Raw genomic sequence first — 22,704 nt, forward strand, 5'->3', positions numbered from 1 at the left:
ACTTGACATTGTCAGCATCCAGGAATGCGTTAGCAGAGCTAATCTCAGATGGTATGGTCACTTAAATAGAATGGGAGAGTTAAGATCAGCAAAACAAGTGTTCTCTGCCAGGTTGGCAGGAAAACGACCCAGAGGAAGACCAAGATATAGGTGGATTGATATGGTACAAAGTGCCTTAGACGATAGAAATATAAGATCTGATAATGTTGGAGTCTTGACAAGTAACAGACTGATTTGGAGGAAAATTGTAGATAGGAAGTTAGTAATGATGTAATTTTTTCATGTAGTACTGTCATATCCTGTACACCCCTTGAGGGTACATGGCAGGAATTTGATGATGATGATGATAGAGTGTTACTTACGGTAAGAGATGAGCTGTGCCTTCTCAGGTAGAGAATCAGCTGGTAAATCAGACTTTATTCCCAGAGGGATATGGAAGGATGAATGATTAAAAGTGAATGAAGATGAATTCTGAATACTCTAAATGTTAGCACATTGCCCTAAAATGATACTTTAAATTTAAAATGATACTAAAATGAGAACCCCACGATAATGAAAAATGAAGTGATATCAGCAATGGAACAGCTGCCAAAAAGAGCTGATTTTTGAGATGAAGTGGTGAATACAGGAAAACCTCACTTAATGCAATTAATCAATCAATTAATGCGAGTTAAGTGAAATCACGTTAAGCGAATGCAACAGACAATAGGAATAATTATAATTCATCCATGAGTTAGCGTAAATTTGGAAAAAAAATTACAGTATAAGCTATATTATAGGATAAAATCATCAAAGTTAATGAAAATCAATTGCTTAAATTTTTATTTAATGTCTAAACATTTGATTGAGCTACTTTTTTTTACAAAAAAAATTAAGGAAAGATGTTTGAATTGTGTTCGACTTTTTCATCTTGTCATGAAATAGCTCATGATCACTTAGCATACTCAATGTGATTGAAAACTAGCTCAAGTTCTTTTTTGTTATTGTCTTTATTTAGTCTTCTTTGCTGCTTCTATGACTGTACATTTTGTTTCTTCCCATAGTTCTAATTCTCTTCCTGTCTTCTTCAAGTTAACTTCTTAGTCCTAACATTCTCGTATTATATTGGTGGTATTCAGCTAGAAGAAACTTCATAAGTTTCTTATGAAGTTTCTATGAAGAGGCTAGGGATCTTGGAGTGTTAATAGAGAAGTTGAAGTTCAGGGGCCATGTGGCAAAGATTGCAAATACAACTCAAAAGACTAATTGCAGTGCTGAAATAAACGTTCACATGCAAAGATAAGGATGTTATTTTGCTTCTTTACAAAGGCCTTGATAAGACCTCACTTGGACTATTGTATGCAGGTCTGGTCTCCTGGTTTCCATTGTGATTCTGATACAGTGGAGAGAGAGAGAGAGTGAAAAGAAGATGTCAAAAATGATATCAGGATTGTGGAATACTGATTATGAAGATAGATTGAGAATTTGTAGACTGCAAACAGGAGGAAGAGGGGAGCGAGAGGTTTGTAAGTCTCAAACCTTTCAGAGGTTTGAGACTTACAAAAACCTCTGAAAGGGTCATATAGAATTTCAATTGATGGAATTTTTCAATTTATGGAGAGTAGGGAAAGGACAAGAGGGTATCCTTGGAAGCTGAGAATGAAGGCTGCTAGGGGATGAGGGCTAGATCTGCCCCCCCCCTCCCAAAAAAAAAACAGATTGTGAGAATTATAGAACCTTTACTTTAATTTCACAAGTAAGTAAAATTATGCTGAAAGTGATGCAACAAAGGTTGGGGCTATATGTGAATAGTGAAATGCCACAAGAATAGGCAGGCTTAGGAACTAGAGACCAAATAGCAAACATGAGATGGATTATGGAAAGAACAAGGGAATTTCAGAAGGAAGTATTTATCTGTTTTATTTACAAGAAAGCTTTTGAATTTGTGGATCACAACAGACTGTGGATTGTAGTGAGATGAATGGGAATACTGAACATCTAATTCTCTTAATAAGAGAGCTGGATGACAATCAAGAAGCTTTAGTAAAATCAGTCTTTGGAGAAACAGACGATGTTTGAGTGGGAAAAGGGGTGCAGCAGGGTTGTATACTATCACCTTACCTTTTTTTTTAATATTTATAATGAATATATGAAAATGACTGTTTTAGACAAAAATCAAGCTGGAATTAAGATTGGTAGCAGAAAAATAAATAATCTACGATACGCAGATAATACAGCTCTCATAGCAGAAACCAAGGAAGACCTGGAGTGGTTGATTCTATTGGTTAAGATAGAAAGTAACAAAGCTGGACTTCATTAAAATTCAGCAAAACAAAACTGATGGATTCAGGCAATATAAATGAATTTATAATAGAGGAAAATAAAATAGAAACTGCTTAAAGTTATTTACTGGGGTCCAGAATCAAAAATGATGGAAAATGTGAAGATTAAATTAAAAGGATAGTCATGGGAAATAAAAAGTGATGTTAAACCAGACAAAAATTATGAAAGATAGAGGTGTGAGTAAGGCAACGAAAGTTAGAATTCAAAGCAATGGTATTTCCAGTAGTGATGTATGGATGCAAAAGCTGGATTATTAAGAAGAATGATAGAAAACGAAATGATTCATTTGAATTATGGGTGTGGAGGAGGCTATGAAGAATCCCATGGACTGCAAGAATGGCCAATAAGAAAATTTTAGAGAATATAAAGACAGAATGCTTCTTGAACATGATGATCACTAAACAGAAGTTGATGTACTTGAGATATTATGCGAGCTGAAGATCATTGGAAAAGGGCTGTTTTTGTTGGGGAAGATTGAGGGAGATGAGAAGACTGCAAAAAAGAGTTTGACTGACAATATAAAAGAACTTACCAACTTGAACTTACAGTTGTTGAAAGAAAGGACAAGAAGCTGAGTGGGTGGAGAGCCTTTGTTCACAGGATCATCAAGAGTCGAAAACAAATAGATGGCACATAACAATAACAAAGCTGGAAATTTGTACTGGCTTAGATTTTGCAGGAAGAAACTGCAATCTCTTAGCAGTCTTCCAATTTATTTATTATTATTTTTTTTTTAATACATGTCACAGAAGGTGATGCATTTTTAACATCCAGTCCAAAGGATTAAGAAAACTTGGGACAATAATAATATAAATACTTCTTGAGTGACAAACTAGTTTGCATGATTTAATTAATGATGGCAGTGATTACCTGATCAAGAAACTCACCTACAGATGCATGTTTTGCAGCAATATGCAAGGCTGTTTCTCCTAAGCAAGTAACTGCTTTAACATCTGCACATGACTGTAGTAAAAATTCAACACTTTCAACAGAAAGTCTAAATGCAGCAGCATGCAAAGCCGTGAGACCTGATGACTTGACAAGAAGCTCAGAATTTTCAGTGTCATGAAAACTGAAAACTAAAAGTATACAATTAATGATGACTTAGTAATATCTTTTAAAAAAAAAGTGCACTGGCTACTGAGTAAAACAAACTTTCTAAATGTCTTCTGAAAAATCATACATGAATAACTACAGTAGCGAATAAATTAATTCGAACAAGCTGACTTTTCGTCAAGTTTCTGGTTTGGATTTTGTTTCAATTTACAATAATTTTGGTTTCGGTTTACTATTTTAAGTTTTGGTTTTAGTTAACTATTTTGATTAAGTGCTGTATATTTCAACTGTCTTTACAATGTTTATAATAGTGTTGTGCATTTTTTGTAGCGTTTTATTCATTTTGTGTAGATAAAAAAAAATGGATATATCTCCAAGAAAGTATTCAAAAATATGTACTTTTTTTCTGCACAGAACCATGATTCAAAGACAAACTGCAATTGAGTGTGATATTAGTTTGAGTGCTGTTAATGCGATTTTAAAGTGGTTTAGTGAGACAGGTACCTTTTCTCGCAACAGAAAAGGAAAATGTGGACAAGAAAGAAAAACTACACTTACTCAAGACTGTTTCCTAGTTAGGAAAAGCAAAATGAATACAAGATTGTCTGCTATAGACATAAACAGAAGCTTGGCAGCTAGTGGAATTAATGTTTCTGACATGACAGTCCATTGAAGACTGTTGGAAGCAGGAAGGACAGACCCCAAAAGAACAACTGTTGAAGGCTGTGCAGAAAAAGATGCTCCAGTGGGCAAAAGTGTGTAAAGATGGACTGCTGAGAAGGGAAAGAAAGGATGAGACCATTTCTTTGTCCAAGAAGAGCGAGTATTCTATGTTTGCAAATCAGCAGCTGAGAACACTTCTCCTGCCCGTCTTCAACAAGCTCCTGGATGTTCTGGAATTGTTTTACATTATGGTCCAGGATCTCTTGTGCCTGTTCATGGTATAATGAAAGTGACCAATACATAAAACACTGGAGAAAAGAGTGGTCCCACAGATCCTGCTGGATTGTGGAACCACTCCAAAAGGATCTTGCTCCATGCCAAACTTAAAAGAAGTGAGTTCCTCAAAAATCACAACATTCAGTTGCTTCAGTGGCCAGATAACTCTCCTGCATTAACCCAAAAAGAAAATGTATTCATTTTCTTTTGGGTTAATGTCAGGACCATAGCGAAGAAGAGACTTAGAAAATTAAATTGTAATACAAAGGATAACTTAATACAGTCCATTATAAAAGCATGGCTTCAAGATGCAGAAATAAGAAAAATGTGTTCTATGTTGGTAGACTATGCCTAAGTGAATTAATGAACTTATTAGGAACATAGCAGCACATAAATTATTAGGTAAAGTTAGAGTTTAATTTTTCTACTTATTTTCTTGAAAAATTAAATTTTTTCTTCAAAATGTGAATGTTTGGATTAATTTGTTCACTACTGTAACAATGAAATAGCAGAGTGCATTTTCTATAACAGCAACACATTTTGGCTCTGTATATAAAATTATTATATGTCATATAACTTATGCTATAGGTTATATCAGATTAGTATTCCAATGAACAAATCTCAACCATATCTATTCATAATATCATAGTGTTTTACTTGACCTTCATATGTGTCAAATTTTGTGAGCCATTCTTAAAGCAGAACAATATAGTTAGCACACCTCATAGCTAATGCTGCACAGATTACCAGTATAACTAAGAAAATCAACATAAAAAATCAACTTAATAAACTGAAACTATTAACTGTACAACTGACACCCTACAACTTTTGTTCATATCTGTCAGTAGTTAATCTTATGATTCTTCACTGCAAAATTACCAACGTTCATTTCAAAATTTTGATGAAACTTGTTTCAATGTACCGGTTTACCAAAACAGAAATTGATGATCATAATGCAGGGAAACTAAAACCAAACCAATTCTAAACTTTTTTTTTTTTTTTTTTTTGAAGTACACAGAACTATTCTGATAAACAGAATATTTTCCAGAATATAAACAGAATGATTTTCTATAAAAGAATGAGAAACTTGAACTAAAGTTCAAGTTTCTCATTTATAATTACTTGCATAATTTATATAATTATTTATAATTATTAGGAGTATCCTGTTGAGTATTTCATATATTTATAGTATAACATAATATATACTCATTTTGTGTGTGTGTGTGTGTGTGTGTGTGTGTGTGTGTGTGTGTGTGTGTGACAATATGGCAGGATCTTAAGGATCTGCTTGGGTGCTAACTATAAGACCTATATACTAAAAACAGATACCAGGGATGCACAACATGTGGCCCAGAGCAAAATTGAATAAACAGAAGAAAAATAAATGATTTAAAATAAAAAAAAAAGAAATCAGTAGATTCATGTAGTGTTATTGTTGATGTAAATAAATACTTTTATTCAGAAGAATTTGTTTACATTCCCTGCACCTTTACAGAAATCAACTAGTGTGCGTGTGTGCATGCACTAAACAGATCTTAAAATTTGATTGGCCAGTTTCTCAAACTTTCCCACCAGTGATGCTCACATGAAAAAGTATTTTATCATTAGTATGCAGGTAGCTTTGTCGCCATTGCCACATTTTATGTTCAAGTCATAGTGAATATTACATGCATTTTTCTGTGGGTTATTCCATGCCTATGTAAATCTCTGGTAATTTTAATTTTTTCCCCTTTGTAAAGTAGTTACTAAAGCAATTTACAAGTAATTATTTTAAATATTATAGATTTTTGTAATATTACCTGTGAATATTAATTGTAAATCTTACAGATAACTGATCCCTAATCATAGATAAAAAGAAAAGAAAAGAAAGAATTTTGATGCAATTTCATCATAGACAGTTTAAGGCAGAATGGATGCAAGCAGAAATATGTTAGCTATGCTATGCTATGAAAATAGTTTGCAATGCTTTATTATTATTTATTTTTATTATTTTGTGACACCTCCATGGAGTCCAAAGACTCATCGAGGGAAGGCACCTACTTTAAAATTCTCCATGTCCACGTAATCCATCAACTACACTGAACTGCCATCACCATCGTCTGCACCAAACACCACCACTGGTATTTTCTGTGTGTAAATCATGTGTTCCCAAGGGCAATTTGTTTGTATATATGGGATGAAAAACCCTGCTACCTCCGTATGAGATACGCTAACTCACCTTCAATTGAAAAAAACCATATCAAGATTCTCCCAATCACGATGAGAATTGAACTTAGGCCTTTTCCAATCGAAGGATGCAATGCACCATCAGTCTTCCAATTGTGATATGGAGGCACTCAAAAATTAATGCCAGCAGCACCCAAGGTTCCCAGGTGGTCACCATACCAAGTACTAACTAGGCTCAGGTTTGCTTAACTTCGGTGATCAGATATATTATTATTTTTTATATATCTGGTGCAGACACAAAAGGCAACAACACCTATAGCACTAGTGCTATGTGTGGGCAAGAGGAATAAGAAGAAAGGAAGAGTCTGTTCACATTTTGCATGAACAGCTGAGGGTTGTAATCTTTGGGAAAGGCTGTTCCAAAGGACAGAAGTAGATGGAATAAAAGAGGAGGCAGTGAAGTTGGTTTGGTGAGTTTTAAGATGGACTGTCAAAGGGTGTTGGTTAGCAGTGGCTCTTATTTTAATGATTTTGGAGGAGAGTAGAGGAATAATAGCAGCCAATTCAGCATAGCACTGTCCATAAAAGTATCTGTAGAAGAGGCAAAAGGCAGAAACTGAATGTCTATGAGAGGGAGATTGAAGCGAGTCTGTGGGAGGGATCATTAATTAGCCAGATTGCCCTCTTCTGGATAGAATCGAGCATTTAGAGAGGATTTATTGCACCACCTAATATATGGGAGCAATATTCTACAGTTGGGCAGATTTGGGCTTTATATAGAATTAGTAGCTGTGATGTTGTAAAGTATCTTGTGCGAAAAAGTAAGCCAAGTTTAATGCAGCTGCAGAAGCTATAGTTGAAATATGGTTGTGCTAGGAAAGATCAGAGGTGCATGTGAGTCCAAGAAGAGAAATCTGATTGTGTCTGGATATCTCAGTATTATTGCAGGTAAGGGGAAGGGATGTGATCTCTTTCTTGTGACAGATCAGACAGAACTGAGTTTTGTTGGCACTGAAGTTTACAAGGTTGTCCTTTTCCCACTGGGATATAGCTAGAAGATCTGAGTTTGGGTCCCTGGTCGTGGTAATCTTGAGGATTCTAATATTTGAGCACTAACAGGTTTCTCAAATGAAAAGGAGGAATGGAATGTACTATCATCAGCAAAGCTTGGATAAGATTGGAAGTCAGACATATATAAGAGGAAGAGAGTGGGTGAAGAACAGAACACCTGAATTGGTGGGGAAATCTGAGGAGAGTAAGCCATCCACCATGACACAGTGAGTGACCAGTGAGAAAGTTGGTGATCCAGTTGCAGAGTGAGGAAGGCAAACTATAGGATGGCAGTTTGGTGAGTAGGCTCCTGTGGCAAACCAGATCAAATGCCTTTGAAATGCAACCACATGACTTTCTCCAAATTTCACCATGGCTTGAGTTCATATTTAGGTGGTGAAAGCAAGATTAGCTGTAGATCGAATATGGCAGAATCCATACTGCTGGATTAGTTGGTATGTCTCTAAATGGTTCAAGAGTTGGTTTGTTGATGATCTTCTCCATAATTTTTGAGAGAACACAAGTGAGAGAAATTGGATGATAGTTTGTTGATTGACTTTTATCACCTTTCTTTAGGATGTACCGGAGATGTGGACCTGCTTCCATTGAATAGATGCCAGTTGAATAAGATAGACTGAAGAAGCGATACAGGATAGGCATTAGTTCTGGGTGCATAAATTTTAACAATAGATGCAGATGCCTTGTTTGTGTTCAGGTTGTAAACGATTATTTTCATTTCTTTTTGTCAAAAGACCATGGTAGACATGAAGGGAGCTATTCTTTGTTGAGTGGAGGAACTTTGCCAAGGTCATCAATGCAGGAATTGGAAGAGAAGAGCGATGCAAAAAAGTTGGCCTTGTATTTTGGTGAGGTGACTAAAGTACGATCTGGATGTGACAGTGGTGGAAACCTGGGTGGACAAAAGTTTCACCCAATGGCCTTGGCAAGGGATCAGAAAGAGTGACTGCCATTTGGACAGGAGGAGAGTTTGCAACATTTGGCCCTTTCAAAGTTCCGAATTAATGATGTTTCTTTTACAACTGTTGCAGGCTGCAGTATAGGTAGAGAGGGCACCTGGAGTTTTGGTCTTCAGCCAATTGTGGTAAGCAGTGGTTTTTTGTTTTACAGCATTGGCACACTTTTTTGAGAACCATGGCTTGGATGGCGGCTGAGAGTTTGGATGAAAGCGTTCATTCCTGTGAGGATGAGTTCTGTTATTCAGCGTAAGTAGGTGTCTGGACTATGGGAAGGAGGATTAGAAGTTACAGAGGTCCTCCCGGTTCACACCCTTGTTGTGCCAAAGGACATGTGACTGAACTGGTGTGTGTATAGGTTGTTCTATAGCAACAAAGACTTGTATGAGGTTGTGGTCTGAGTTTCCAAGAGGAAAACCAACAATCACAGTATACCTGGGAAGAGAACTAGTTGGTAAGAGGTGAAGCGTGTTGGCAGACTGGAGGGAGTTGTCTCTTATTCCAGGGGGAAGATTGATGATCCAAGATAAGTATTGCTGATAGCAAACACCTCAGCATCCCTATATGCTAGATTGGTGAAATTGGAGAAGGGGAGAAAATATCAGCTGTGGGCAACGAATACCTCAAGAAGGATGATGTCAGTATCGGGATACTTAAGACTGCAGAAAGTCAAGCTTTAGAGAGAGAGAAAGTTGAATAGGTCAGAGTGGTTGATGGAGTTTGGAGAGTGATAGAGGGAAGATATGAAAAAGGCAAGTTGATATGGTAGAGAAATTTTGAGCCAAGCAGATCAAATAGCGGGGATTGCAGTCTCTGGCATGGTATGTCAGTTCTCATGAATGTACGTGTCTCCCCTGTGGCGGAAAGAGCTGTGTAATGTGTAGTTTGAGCAGTTGAGATGTACATTGGTTTTGTGGTTGCCAGTTGGGGTTCTCAAAGGAATAATAGTTCTGGTTTAGAGATGACTGCAGGTGGTAGTACACATTGTTTACATTGCTATTTAGCCCAGGAATGTTAGTGAAGTGGATGCAGAAACTTTTTTTTTTATAGGTATTATTTTTGGGAAAATTCGCATGTTACTCCTCTAAAAATAAACTATTATTTTAATGGCTAATATAGCCTACTTTCGTTTAGGAGTGCCCCTTTTTTTACTATGTCATTGGCTCTTTACCCAAAATTCTTCAGCATTACAGAGTTAAAGATCGGTACTATCAACATAAGAAGCCTGAATGGCAAAGAAATGGAGCTAGCTGAGGAATTAGATAAGTACCAGATCAGCATAATACGGATGACTGAAACAAAAAATACAAAAACTGGCGAAATCTTTCTGAGTAATAAATACAAAATGTTATATTCAGGCAATGACAATCAAGGAAAAGGAGTAGCCATAGTATTATTATTCATTATGTTGGCACACTCTCCCTTGATGAGTCTTTGGACTCCCTGGAGGTGTTACATAATTAATAATAATAATATGGCTACTCCTTTTCCTTGAATACTATGGCTCCCAAAAAAGTCAACACTAAATACGAGGCTAATCTTCTTGAATGGCAGGCAGTCTCAAGTAGAGTGATGTGGGCAAATACGAGAATGGGGAACTGGACAATGAGGCATTTGTGCCTAGGGTCCCACAGAAGGTTCTACTAAGGTAGGAGTGGAGGAATTTTTTGAGGCTTTAGAGAAAACATTGACACAATGAAAAAGAAAAAGTTGGTCCTTGTTGAGGATCTAAATAGCAGAGTAGGAAATGATTGTCAGACATACTTTTGGGAAAATTTGGAGAAAAGAACAAAGCTAATAATAATAGCAAATACCTGTTGGATTTCTGCTGATGGATTGCTTATTACTAACACCATGTTCTAACATAAAAATTTGCACAAATTCACATAGAGAGAAGAGGAAAGGAATAAGAAAAGTCTGATTGACTATGCTATTGTTGATAGTGATGTTTTCTCCCTGGTGCAGGACACCAGAGTGTACAGAGGATTTGAAATTGGAAGTGATCACTATTTAGTCTTGAGCAGGATAAAATTTGAATTTCATATTGAAAAGAATAAGATGTAAGAAAGTTTTAAAGTGAAGAAAAGCTGAATAACTCTCAGATGTGAACTGTAGACTAAAATACACAAAGATTATTGAAGAAAAAATGAAAGAGTTTGAGAACAGAAACCAAACTTTGGAGATTCAGTTGCAAGCCTTGAGAGCTGGGTCAGAAGTAACGCACTCAATCAAAGACTAGAGACTGCAGATATGAGTCCTGAGAAAGATTAAAGGAGCGAACAGATGGCATCAATGGCAATATCATATTAAAAATAAAGATATTAGAAAAGAACTTGACATTGTCAGCATCCTGGAATGCATTAGCAGAGCTAATCTCAGGTGGTATGGTCACTTAAACAGAATGGGCAAGGAAAGATTAGCAAAACAAGTGTTCTCTGCCATGTTGGCAGGAAAACGACCCACAGGAAAACCAAGATATAGGTGGATTGATACTGTACAAAGTGCCTTAGACAATAGAAATATAAGATCTGATAATGTTGGCGTCTTGACAAGTAACAGACTGATTTGGAGGAAAATTGTAGATAGGAAGTTAGTAATGATGTAAATTTTTCATGTAGTACTATCATATCCTGTACACCCTTTGAGGGTACATGGCAGGAATTTGATGATGACCTTTTTTTGGATGTTGTTTTCTGTCTCCTCATTCTGGCAATGTGCCTTCATGTGGGAGTCTCCCACCCCTGACTTTTTCCCATAAATACACCCCTCAAAAAAAAAAAAAAAAAAAAATTCTCTATCTTCAAATCCTTTTCTCATCACCTCCCCTTAATAATAATAGTATTATACATATATCAAAAACCCAGGTTTTTTCAAATAATTTCCCCACATTGCTTTACCCCCACTTCCCACAACCCCCCTTCCTTTAACAGCATATGAAGGCACATCGCCGTAATAAGGAGACAGAAAACAACATCCAAAAAGGTATGTCCAAAATTTCTCCTATATTTTTTATTCTTCATATATTAGTTTTGTGACACTTCACAGTAATGCCCTAAATTTTTGGGTAAAGAGCTCATGACATAGTAAAAAAAAGGGGACCCTCCTAAATGAATGTAGGCTATATTAGCCATTAAAATGATACTTTTTTTTTCCAGTAAGAATTAGTGTTGGTGAGTTGTTTGGTTAGATTTCTGCTGCCTTTTATGATTTTTCTTCGTTGAATTTTTGATGTTTTTTGTGGGTTTTTTAAACTATTTTGTGTGGGAGAATTTTTGAGATTTGCAGTAAAAACATATTTCTTTTGGTTGTGGTTCATTGTGTTTGGTGAGGAAGAGATAAAAAAAGAAGCGGAGCATGCGGTGAGAGGTGACAGACTCACAAACATACCACCCCCACATAGGAGAGCCTGTCTCCTGTCCATAAGCGGCATCCAGGGCCATCGTTGGATTAGCTCGCGCTCTGAGGCAAACAATTAAATATTGCTCCTGATGGATTATAAGACCAAAATATAAGAAAATCTCCAACTGCTATCCAATTGCTGTTTAGTTTTTATCACAAGAGAAATATTAATGCAAAACAATTATATAATAATATTAATTAAATATTTGCCCTATATGGATATCGCACAATAAAACTGTTTTTAAGCTCTTCTAAATTTAAATTATAAGCTATGTCTGCCTCCATCGATATAGTTGCTAGGCCAACCAATCTTTCTTGGGTCACTGTGAACAAACTAGAGCAAGAATAATAAGCAAGGTGGTGGTATTTTACCAGGTGATGAAAACATGGACCATTTAGAACTGCCTTATTCGCAAATAATTTTTAATCAGTTTAACTTGGAGAAATTTCTTTCTGCACTTGCTAACAGGAATTGTTAACAATATCCTTAGGATGGTGGTTACGTTGGGATAAATTTCTACAAGATTTTGGTTTTATATATAAAACCAAGAAATTTTATACTTGGTTTTAATCCTTTTTCCAAGTAAGCAGTAAGCAAAGCAAAATTTGGCATGTGAAATATATTCATGTCTGAGCTACTTTTATATAGAAACTAATGACTTCATATCACTTGCCTTAGTATGTATCCCGTAATGCAAAGCACACCCCTTTTCAGGCATGTATAATGCAATGCATAATGGGAAGGGTCACCCCAGACCGGTTTTGACCTTTATTGAAGTCTCTTCAGTGGAAGCCAGACCAAGGAGAAATACCAAGGTTGAAGTAATGCAGAAGTTATATATATGACTTCTGCATTACTTCAGCTACTTCATTATATATATCATAAAATTTGGTGGGGACCACTTTTCTCTTGTATTATTTTTGAGAGAATTTTTTAATTCTTAAAATAAATCTATTGCATCTACATCAGATGTAAAATATCTTGTTGCTGTAGGAGAACCCTTATTAAGCAGCGCTGTGAGGCAGGCTGCTTCTATGCTACACCCTGTCGATGGTACTGGTGGCATCAACAGTTCTCCCTGCAGCCACAGTATTTGGTCTACCTCCAGTCATAAACTAATAAAATACGTGGTTACAGGATTTTTTGCTAGATGATCAGGAAGCCTCCAGGTTCATTAATACCTGGTTCGGTCGTCCCATGTACTAACCAGTGGCCAGCTTGCAGAACTGTTTTACTGCTGAATCCTTGAATGGGGGAGGGTTTGGGCCACCCTACACTTAGATTGGTATGTCCTTGAGGGTATCACTCTCGTTGCATGTATGAAGAGTCAGGGGGACAGAAACCGGAACTCTTGCTCTAGTGAACAAACTAGAGCAAGAATAATAAGCAAGGTGGTGGTATTTTACCAGGTGATGAAAACATGGACCATTTAGAACTGCCTTATTCCAACTTTCTGGGATTTTTCCTTGCTGCTAGATATTGTTAAATAATTTTAAAATCATGTGATGAGTAGGATGCCTGCATATTTGACAAGTTCTATATTTTTTCCAACTCCAGAGAATTTCGCTGATTTATTATTATTATTATTAGACACCTCCAGGGAGTCCAAAGACTCATTGAGGGAGAGTGTGCCAACAGCATCGAACGATTGGTCCCCTTTCAATTACTAACTGCGCTTGAACTTACTTAACTGAGCCATTAGTAGCAGAGGCTCTACCAATCGACCAACCTTTGCCAGCAAAGGTGATTTGCTTTGCTGTATTGCTTGCTGGATTTCTTGTAATGTTATTTCTTCCACTGTATAGTTTACAGTAAGCATTATGTCAGTTTTAGATTCATTACTATCTTGCAATAAGTTTTGGAAGAAGTTCAGCCAGGTTTTCTCTTTGAATATTTCAAGTTTCATTTTCTTTTACCTCCTAATTCATATTGCTTAGAATTCTGTATGTGTTTGGTTTCTTCACTGTAAGTTCTCTTTCCAATTTTACTGTAAAGTTATCCCATGTTTCTCTATTCTTTTTTTTTTTTTTTTGCTATTGCTCTTTTGTATTTATAATTAATTTTTGCTTCTAGTGATTGTGTTTATCCATTGTTTATATGCTTCTTTCTTATCTTTGATTATCGCTTCAATGTTTTCATCCCAGTTTCTTATTCCCTTTCTCCTCTTCAATTTACTTTTTGTTCTGAGGCATTCTGTTGCTGTATTTATTAATATATTTTTTAAATTATTCCAGTCCACGTGGTTAACCTAGTGGCTATGCACTTTGCAACCATATGCCTGGGAAAGGAGTGTCATGGGTTTGATTCCCGTTGCTAACGTGAGGAGCTTAAGGGTCTTTCTCAGACATAGCCAAGTTAGCAGGTCTTGGGTGTGGACTGCAGGGTTTTTCCTTCCACAAGCAGGCAAACTGACCCATGAACACACGCATCTACAGACGTAGGACACAATGGGAGGTATAGACTAGCCACCTTATCCTCGGGACAGGTATGGCTTAGAAGGGCTAAGGATAGCCCATAACAGGCCACTAGGCCTAATACATGAAGGGAAGAAGAAATTATTCCATTGTATCTCTATATCATCATTTTCTTTTATTTGCTCCAATTTTCCATTTATTCTATGCAAATAAAGGTAGTCAATACTTTGATCATCCACGAATTGAACTCTAAAATATTCCTGGAGATTTCTCTTAGCACTGATTTGATAATTTTAAACCATCTTGGGGTATTGTTAACTTTTCTTATAAGAGATAATGATCAGATTCTATTTCTGCACTTCTAAAATATCTGGCTATCTAGTATCACATTAGCTGCTATATAGTCTATTATTTTTTAGGATTCTTGTTTACCAAGTGAATTTATGGCAATCTTATGCTTGAAAAAAGTGTTAGTAATTTTTAACAATAATTTTTTTTTTTTTTTGGTGTCTATTGCAAAATGTTATATAAAGGTGATTATAATACATTTGTTCCCTCACCCAACATTTGTGACTGGCTGTAAATTAATATTAGATTACACAACTTAACTGTACTTCAATATTAAATGTAGTTATGAATTTTATGAAACCACATTTACCTGTATTTATGTGCCTTCTCAAAACACATGTACAAAGTGCAGGCCTCACTGGAGGAAATGACTGATTAATGATAGCAACATGCCCTTGGATATGAAAGAAATGCTCTGCTAAGATGAAATCCTGTGTAGGAAGTGGCAGCAAATCTCCTGATTGAATATCAAATGTATATCCTTTTGTAGTTACCAATTTTTTATAATAACTGGTTTCAACAGGCTGAAAAAAAAATTAATATTGCATTTAGAAAAAGTAAGGATTCTGATAAGCTGTCTATGAGAGAAGAATATATTTATGACTAAACAATTAAACATACTACCTTAGGAGAGCAATTCAGAATAAATATTAAAAGTGAGAATTTTTCATAATGTACAAACTGTAAGAAGGAAAGATGATGAAAGATAACTTGAAATAATGATTATCTGATAGATTACAACAGGTTAGATTATCTGATAGATTAGATAAAGAAGAGAGAAATAAAAATTGTAGTCAAATTATCCAATTAATTCAAACAGCTGGAGGTGAGCTGGCACTGAGGTATGATCATGAACGAATCAGTGTACAGTGTAGAGTTTGCGAATGTGTAGAGTGAGTTTGATGGAAGGATTTATAAGGTGGATGGCTTGCATTTGAATGAATATGGGGTCAGGAATCTTGTGAAAATGTGATTCAGAGAATATTTATATCATTGTAGATCATAGTCAGGGAAACTGGAATGTTTGGGAGGGAGAGGGATGCAAGTGAGCAAATGTCGAGGCAACCTAAAGGTTAATAAGTGGGGAGAATGATCACATGATGCTGAATGAAGCTCCCCAGTTTCATAACTTTAGGGTTAAGCAACATAAGATGTAAGAGTAGCTGTGAGATAAAAAGCATATTACAGTTTATATATACTAATGCTAGAAGTTTCTGGAATAAGGGCAAGGAGTTTTTGGCATTAGTGAGACTTGATTGACTCAGGATGATATAGTCAGAGGAATAGAATGCAAGGAATATAGTTTCTTTAAAGAGGACACAACAAATAGGAGGGCAAGAGGGGTTTGCTAATAATAACAGAAAAATTGAAGCCAAAAAGAGTAAAAGTAAATCAAAATGAAATATATAATTGGTTGCCTGTTATAATCTAGGGGATATAAGGAAGAACGTAGTAAAATGCAGTGGCAAATTAGCATGAGTGCAGGATGAATAATTATTATAGGAGATTTCAACTATAGAGTCAGACTGGGGGAAGGAATGGTCACAGGGAGGGAGAGAAATGAAATTTATACAGTAGCTGATTGATAATTACCTGAGACAGCAAATAATAGAGAGGGCATCAGGTTTGAGAATGCTGGATCTGAGAAAGAGAATTAAAGAACATAACAGTAATCAATCAAACTATACAGCCTCTGCTTGGGGAAAGTGATCATATAGTCTTGACATGGAAAACTGCCAGATATGAAGAATTTTCTGTTAAGAAGTGAGTTATATGTGGAATTACAAAGCAGGTGATTATGACAAGCTGAGAAGTCAGCTTTTGGCAGTACCATGGCATAAGAATTTGTAGGGGAGAGATGTTCGTAGTGCATGGGAGGTGATCAAGGAGTGTTCGAAGAAAGCAATACCAGACTGTATATCCAAAGTTAGAAGGATAAATCAGGCAGGAATTAGGTGAATGAATACCATCATTAAGCAGGGGTTGAAGAAAATGTTGTGAAAGGAATATAAAGGAACAGGTGATCAGCATGCCCACAAGCATTACAAGGTATAGACACGATGGGTGATCTACATGGTAAGGAAAGCCAAAGCTAAGAATAAGAGAAAGCTAGTTGATGAGGCTGAAAGAAGTCCTAAAGAGTGACAAGTGAAAGGAGGAATGATGACTTTAAAAAATACTGATGGTGGAGTAGATAACAGAAGCAAACTAAACAGCTGAACTCCTGGATGATCATTCTGCAAAGTGTAGCATCTAGGTGATATTGCAATACTAGATGTGACATTGACAGATGGTAGGAAAGACTGAAGAAATGAGGGCACAAAGAATATTGCAAAAACTGAACATGGCCATGTGTTAAGATGGCAATCAGCCCAAGCATTATGAGGATGAGCTAGGACCTCTGTACAGGGAAGGTACCAATGGAGTGGAAAGAGGGGAAAACAGTCATTCTGCATAAAGGTGGTTCCAAGAGAAGAAGAAGAAAAAAAAAAAAAAAAAAGAAGCAAATTAAAGGCAATCAGCATCTCAGGAGTGGTGGTTAAGGTAATGGAGAAATTAATGAAAGATAGGGTGAATAGAAATATGATACTTTTATACAGAGCAACATGGTTTTGCCTTAGTAATTTGCTTACTTTTATAATAAAATGACAATGGAATTGGATAAGGAAAATGTTACTCGGTAATACTGCAAGACTTTGTCAAATGCTTTTGCATTTGACAAGATTCCACATAGAACTATTTTGCATAAATTTGGAGCAAATGGGGATGGATATGAATCTGGTGATTTGGATTAGATGGTGACTATCAGAGTGGTTGATGGAAGAGTTGAGTCTAGGAGAAGGTAGGGTACCAGTGGTGTACCGAAGGCTCAGTACTCGGTCCTCTATAGTTCAGTTTGAAAATTATTTGATGGAAGATATTCAGTTGTTTGCTGATGTTGCAAAACTGGGAAGAACAATAGTCAATTGGTAGAACATGACCAGTGTTACACATATTTTACAACTAAGTCTTTTATTTTAGCGAATATTAGTTATTTTTGGTTATATCCTAGCTATTTTAGATATCTTATTTTCAAGATCACTTAAAAAAGCATTTTTATACATGGGACTGATGCGTACAAGGAAATTGGCAGCCGAGGCTTCCTTATTAGCCAAATTTAGCATGAACAAGTTCAACATTTTGTACACTGCAGTAGTCACTGTCAACAGTTAATGGGTTGTGGTACAAAAGTGAAAATGGAGAGTTTATTGTAAATGTTTCATGTGTCAGTGCAAGAAATGTGAGTCATGTGGAAAGTGGAAAAATGAAGTGACAAATATTAACAATGTAAGGAAAGATAGAAAGTGTTCAGGTGAATGTGAAAGTGGTGAGTGAATGAGAGGACGAAAGAAGTGGTTGAAAGTAATGTGGGAAATGAAGTGCCAGTAAGGAGTGAAAAGCGTGCTTACGTTGCATCTTCATATGACAAAACTGTAGCTAGAGTGACTGAGAAATGATTGTCATGTGGTATAAAAAGAGTTCAGGGGGGGTTTGAGTGCTAGATCTGGTAATAGCATCAGAAGATATAACCAAGGAAGACACTGCTTCCAATTGGGGATAGTAACCGTGCAGTCTTATTCTGGGCAGTTTCCAAACATGTGGAATTCTCTGTCAAGAAATGATTTACATTGAACTATAAAGCTGACAATTATGACTGATTTATGTGTCATCTTGGAGCAGTGCCATAGCTTGAGAAGCTACAAGAAAAGAATGTCAGTAGTGTATGGGAGGTGGTGAGAGATTGTTAAAGCAAAAGCTGCACAAAAAAAAAAACTATACAGAGAATTACAAGAAAAAGATTATTACCATACTCATGAGCAGTATAATGTGCACACAAGAAGGGTGCTAGTATAGTATGAAAGGCCACAGATTATGAAAGAAAATTAGCTAAGCAGGCCAAAGAAAACCCCAAAGAGTTTTTTTGTTATGTAGTAAATAAGAAGAAAAGTGACTTACTGAGTGATAATTTTGCAAAAGTGTATCATCCAGGTGGAGATTTTACAGTTACCGATGAGACAGATGTATATCAAAACCGAGGTAGATGAACAGGCAGTGTTCAGCATATTGAAAAATATCAATGTGAATACAGCAGCAGGACTGGATGGCATGTTAACCTGTGTACTACATGAATATGCAAGAGATTTGGCACTGCCTTTGATGAGGTTATTCAATCTTAGTCTCAGCTCTGGCAGAGTTCCAGGGGAGTCGAAAGACTGTAAGATAGTTCAATTGCATGAGGGTGGCTCCAAGACAGAGGTAGCAAACTAGAGACCAATTAATATTTCATGAGTGGTTGTTAAAGTAGTGGAAAATTCAGTTAAAGGTAAAATTGAACAGTGGGTGGATAGGAACACGATATAGTGAGCAGCACGGCTTTATAAAGGCTACTTCCTGTCTTAGTCATTTATTTATTTTATATTCAAGTGACTGCAGAATTGGATAAAGAAAATGGCTACATCATGATACTGCTAGACTTTGCAAAGGTATTTGACAGAATACCAAATGAGAACTATTAAAAGTTGGAGCAAATGGGAATGGATATGAAGCTAGTAACATGGATAAGGGGTTGGCTGACAGACACCCAGAGAATAGTATATGGTGGATCACAGCCTAAGAGAATGAAGGTGATTGGTGCAGTGCCTTAGGGGTACTGCACTAGTCACCTTCTGTACAAGGGCTACTACTCAATGGTATAGGGAAAAATTGAAGGGGAGAGGAGAGATATTCAGTTCTTTGCTGATTATGCAAAAATCTTACAGGCTAATTTAAATAAATTGGCATTGTGGGCAAAGGAAAATGATTGTCAATTTAATGTAGCAAAGATGTTATGCTCTTCGGATTGAAAAGGCTGTATACAGTGTATCATATTGATGGTACTGGACTGCAGGAAATTGATGAGGCTAAGGACTTGGGATAATGGTGGAAAGAGAGTTGAAGTTCAGAGGGCATATTGCAAAAGTTGATAAAATAGCTCAAGGATTACTTCGATGTTGAAAACACACTAATAAGTACATTAAGGCTATGATTCAGCTATTCTGACTACTGGGCACAAATTTTGGTCACCTGGGTTTCTGGGGATCAGGAATTTTTAGAGAAGATTCAGAGACGAGTGAATAAGTTGGTGACAGGACTGTAGAATGCTCCCTATGAGGTCAGACTGAAAGTATGTGAGTTACGAAGTTCAGTTGATAGGCAGAAAAAAGGGGACATGATAGAAGTTTTAAGATATTAAAGGAATTTTATAAAATTGATGCAAAGGAAATTTTTGAAAATATGACAAATAGTCAAAACTAGGGTCATTCATGGAAGTTGTGTAGGAGGGTGGTAAGTAAGGATGTGCAGATTAGGTTTTTTTGCATGGAGTATGGGGTATGAGTGGAATGGATAGCCAGAATTAGTTGAGTTCCCTAATAGCAAATGAGTTTAAGGAGAGGCATGATATGTTTTGTGTACATGATAGTTTAGTTCTCCCACAATACAAGTCTTTGGACTCCATGGGGATATTGTATAATAATAATAATAAATGAAGGTGATGTAGAGATCCTGCACAATGACTTAGACTAGCAGTATGGGCAAAAGTAAATGGCTGCCAGTTTAATGTGGCCAATTACAAGGTGATGCATTTAGGAAGAAGAGATCACAAGTTGTATACTATATTATTACATAGGCATCCCATTGGAGTCTGAAGACTCACTGCATGCAGTCCATTATAACAAAACATTAATTAGCATCATCGTTATCAATACAACAGCTGCCATATTTTGCCTTGACTAACAAAACATACACAATCGACTTTGGCAATCTATTCCACTCACTCAGTACTCTCCAAGCAAAAATTTGTCCTCATTAGTCACTCCATTACTAATTACACTCTTACTCAATTTCCATGGATGACCTCTAGTTTTTCTCACATTATTCACGTACTGAAATATTTTGTCTACATTCATTCCTATAAACTCCCTTTCTAAGAAATTTATGTCTATCATACCATCCCTCCCATCTGTTGATCAACCAGCTTCTGTAGCCCACAAATCTTCAATCTCTCCTAATATATGGATACTATTCAGTTACTCTCCTATGAATCTACTCTGCCTCATCCACATCTCCAAGAAATCCAGACAATTAGAGCTATGCACAATACTCCAAATGAGGCCTTAAGTGGAATAATAACTTTCTTATCTCTGCATGTCAGGGTGTTCTTCAATAACCAGATAATCCTATGAGCTCTTTTAGCCACTTATGTAATATACCCTCTGAATGTCAACTTCCTATCCAACAATACTCTGAAATCCTTGGCTTTGTCAAGTTTATGGACTATATAGATGGTAATCTTTTCACTCCCAAATGCATAAACTTATGCTTTTTTTCTGCCACATTAAATTGACATCCATTCTTCTTTGCACGTACTGCCAGTCCATTTAAATTATCCTGTAAGGTATCAATCATCTTTATTGACTATTGCTCTACCTAATTTTGCATCTGCAAACAACTGAATATTTACCTTCAGATAATTTCCTATATCATTAGTAAACAAATTAAATAGTATTGGCTCAGATATGGGGCTTGTGGCATGCCACTAATCACAGGCTTTCTACAGGACTGTACTCTTGTATAGACTATCTGGTATATCTCCATCAACCAATTCCTTATTTACAGCACCAGCTTCATGTCAATACCCATTTGATGTAATTTATAAATCAGGATTCTATGCAGTATCCTATCAGCCTACAAAATCCAACAGTATGATTGTGTAGCCATTACCTTTATCCAACTCAACTGTCACTCTATTATAGAAAATAAGTTACTGAAGTATGACCTACCCTTCACAAAGCCATGATGCCCCACCCCTATACAATATCCCATTTCTTATTCACCCATTTCTGAATATTGTCAAATTCTCTAATACTCTGACCACTACTCCTGAAATGCTAACTGGTTTATACTTAGCTACACCAGTCTTGGAACCACCTTTACACAATGGAACTATTTTTATCCTCTACCATTCCCTTGAGACTCAGATTAAACAATCTAGTCAGAGGGCCTTCCAATTCCATAGCACATTCTCATAATACACAACCTGATTACCATCCAAACTCACAGCTGTATTGACATCCAGATTCTGTAATATCCTATGCACTTTTCTCTAGAGACCAAACTTTAAACTTTTAAAAACCACTTCAGGTGTCCAGTAAACAGTGCTTTTTTTTGGAATGTATGTAATTGAACAGTAGCGTTTTGTCGTGTAACATTTTTTATTTTATTTTTTTAACACATTTAATCTAGTATATCAAATAAAGAACATCGGCACCTCTTATTTTACAAAATGAGCAATGTCAATAAGTAAGATAATATTATCACATTGATTAAATGTATCTAAATTTCTGATAGAGACAGACAGAGAGAGAGAGAGAGGAGTTCATTCAGTATGGCCAATCATTCATAAAATACACTGTAGTACAGTGGAGTGCCCTCCTGCCATGAATCCTTGAACTCCTTGGAGGTGTCCTTAATAATAATAATAATAATATTTTACCAAGCACGAGAGTGAGGTGCTATAAATTATGCACCCTCTCATAAGTGTGGTTATTGATATGTTATTCAAATCTATTACTAACAAGCAGCTGTAGATATAGTGGGTATCAAAATGTTGCCAGTGGACACAGTGGAAAAAAAGGCAGTCAGGTCCAATGAATCTGGGTTCCAGTGACAGCAAGGAGATGGCACAATAACAGTAGTATGAATTAAAACCCATTATGCCAAACAGTAACACTGTTAACTGAACAGTGATGGCAAAGGTAGTGCAAGAATGAAGGGAATGTTTATTGGCATATGTTAGATCCTAATATCCATGGAATAACCTCAGGCCATTCCCTACTCGAATTTTGTCAGCAACCAAGCTTTTGGCTTCACGCTAACATTATCCACCCGATAAGTTACATCTGTCAGGATAACGCACACAACAAAGCAGATAATTCAGTATAACACAGATAGTTAA

General features: G+C 36.3%; 1 protein-coding gene across 1 annotated transcript in view; it reads right to left on the reverse strand.

The window, feature by feature from the left end:
- The window catches only part of LOC150106957 (uncharacterized), an 85,621-nt gene that overhangs the window by 56,440 nt on the left and 6,477 nt on the right, over window positions 1–22,704 (reverse strand). The window contains exons 2-3 of the mRNA XM_090392845.1: window positions 14,980–15,193; window positions 3,210–3,401 (exon numbers count right to left, since the gene is read on the reverse strand). Coding sequence (XP_090248971.1) covers window positions 3,210–3,401; window positions 14,980–15,193 — 406 coding nt within the window. The remainder of the gene's footprint in view (window positions 1–3,209; window positions 3,402–14,979; window positions 15,194–22,704) is intronic.

This window comes from Typopeltis vanoorti, chromosome 5 (assembly GCF_054136105.1).
Source record: "Typopeltis vanoorti isolate ZY-2024b chromosome 5, IOZ_Tvanoo_1.0, whole genome shotgun sequence".
NCBI classification, from domain to species: domain Eukaryota; kingdom Metazoa; phylum Arthropoda; class Arachnida; order Uropygi; family Thelyphonidae; genus Typopeltis; species Typopeltis vanoorti.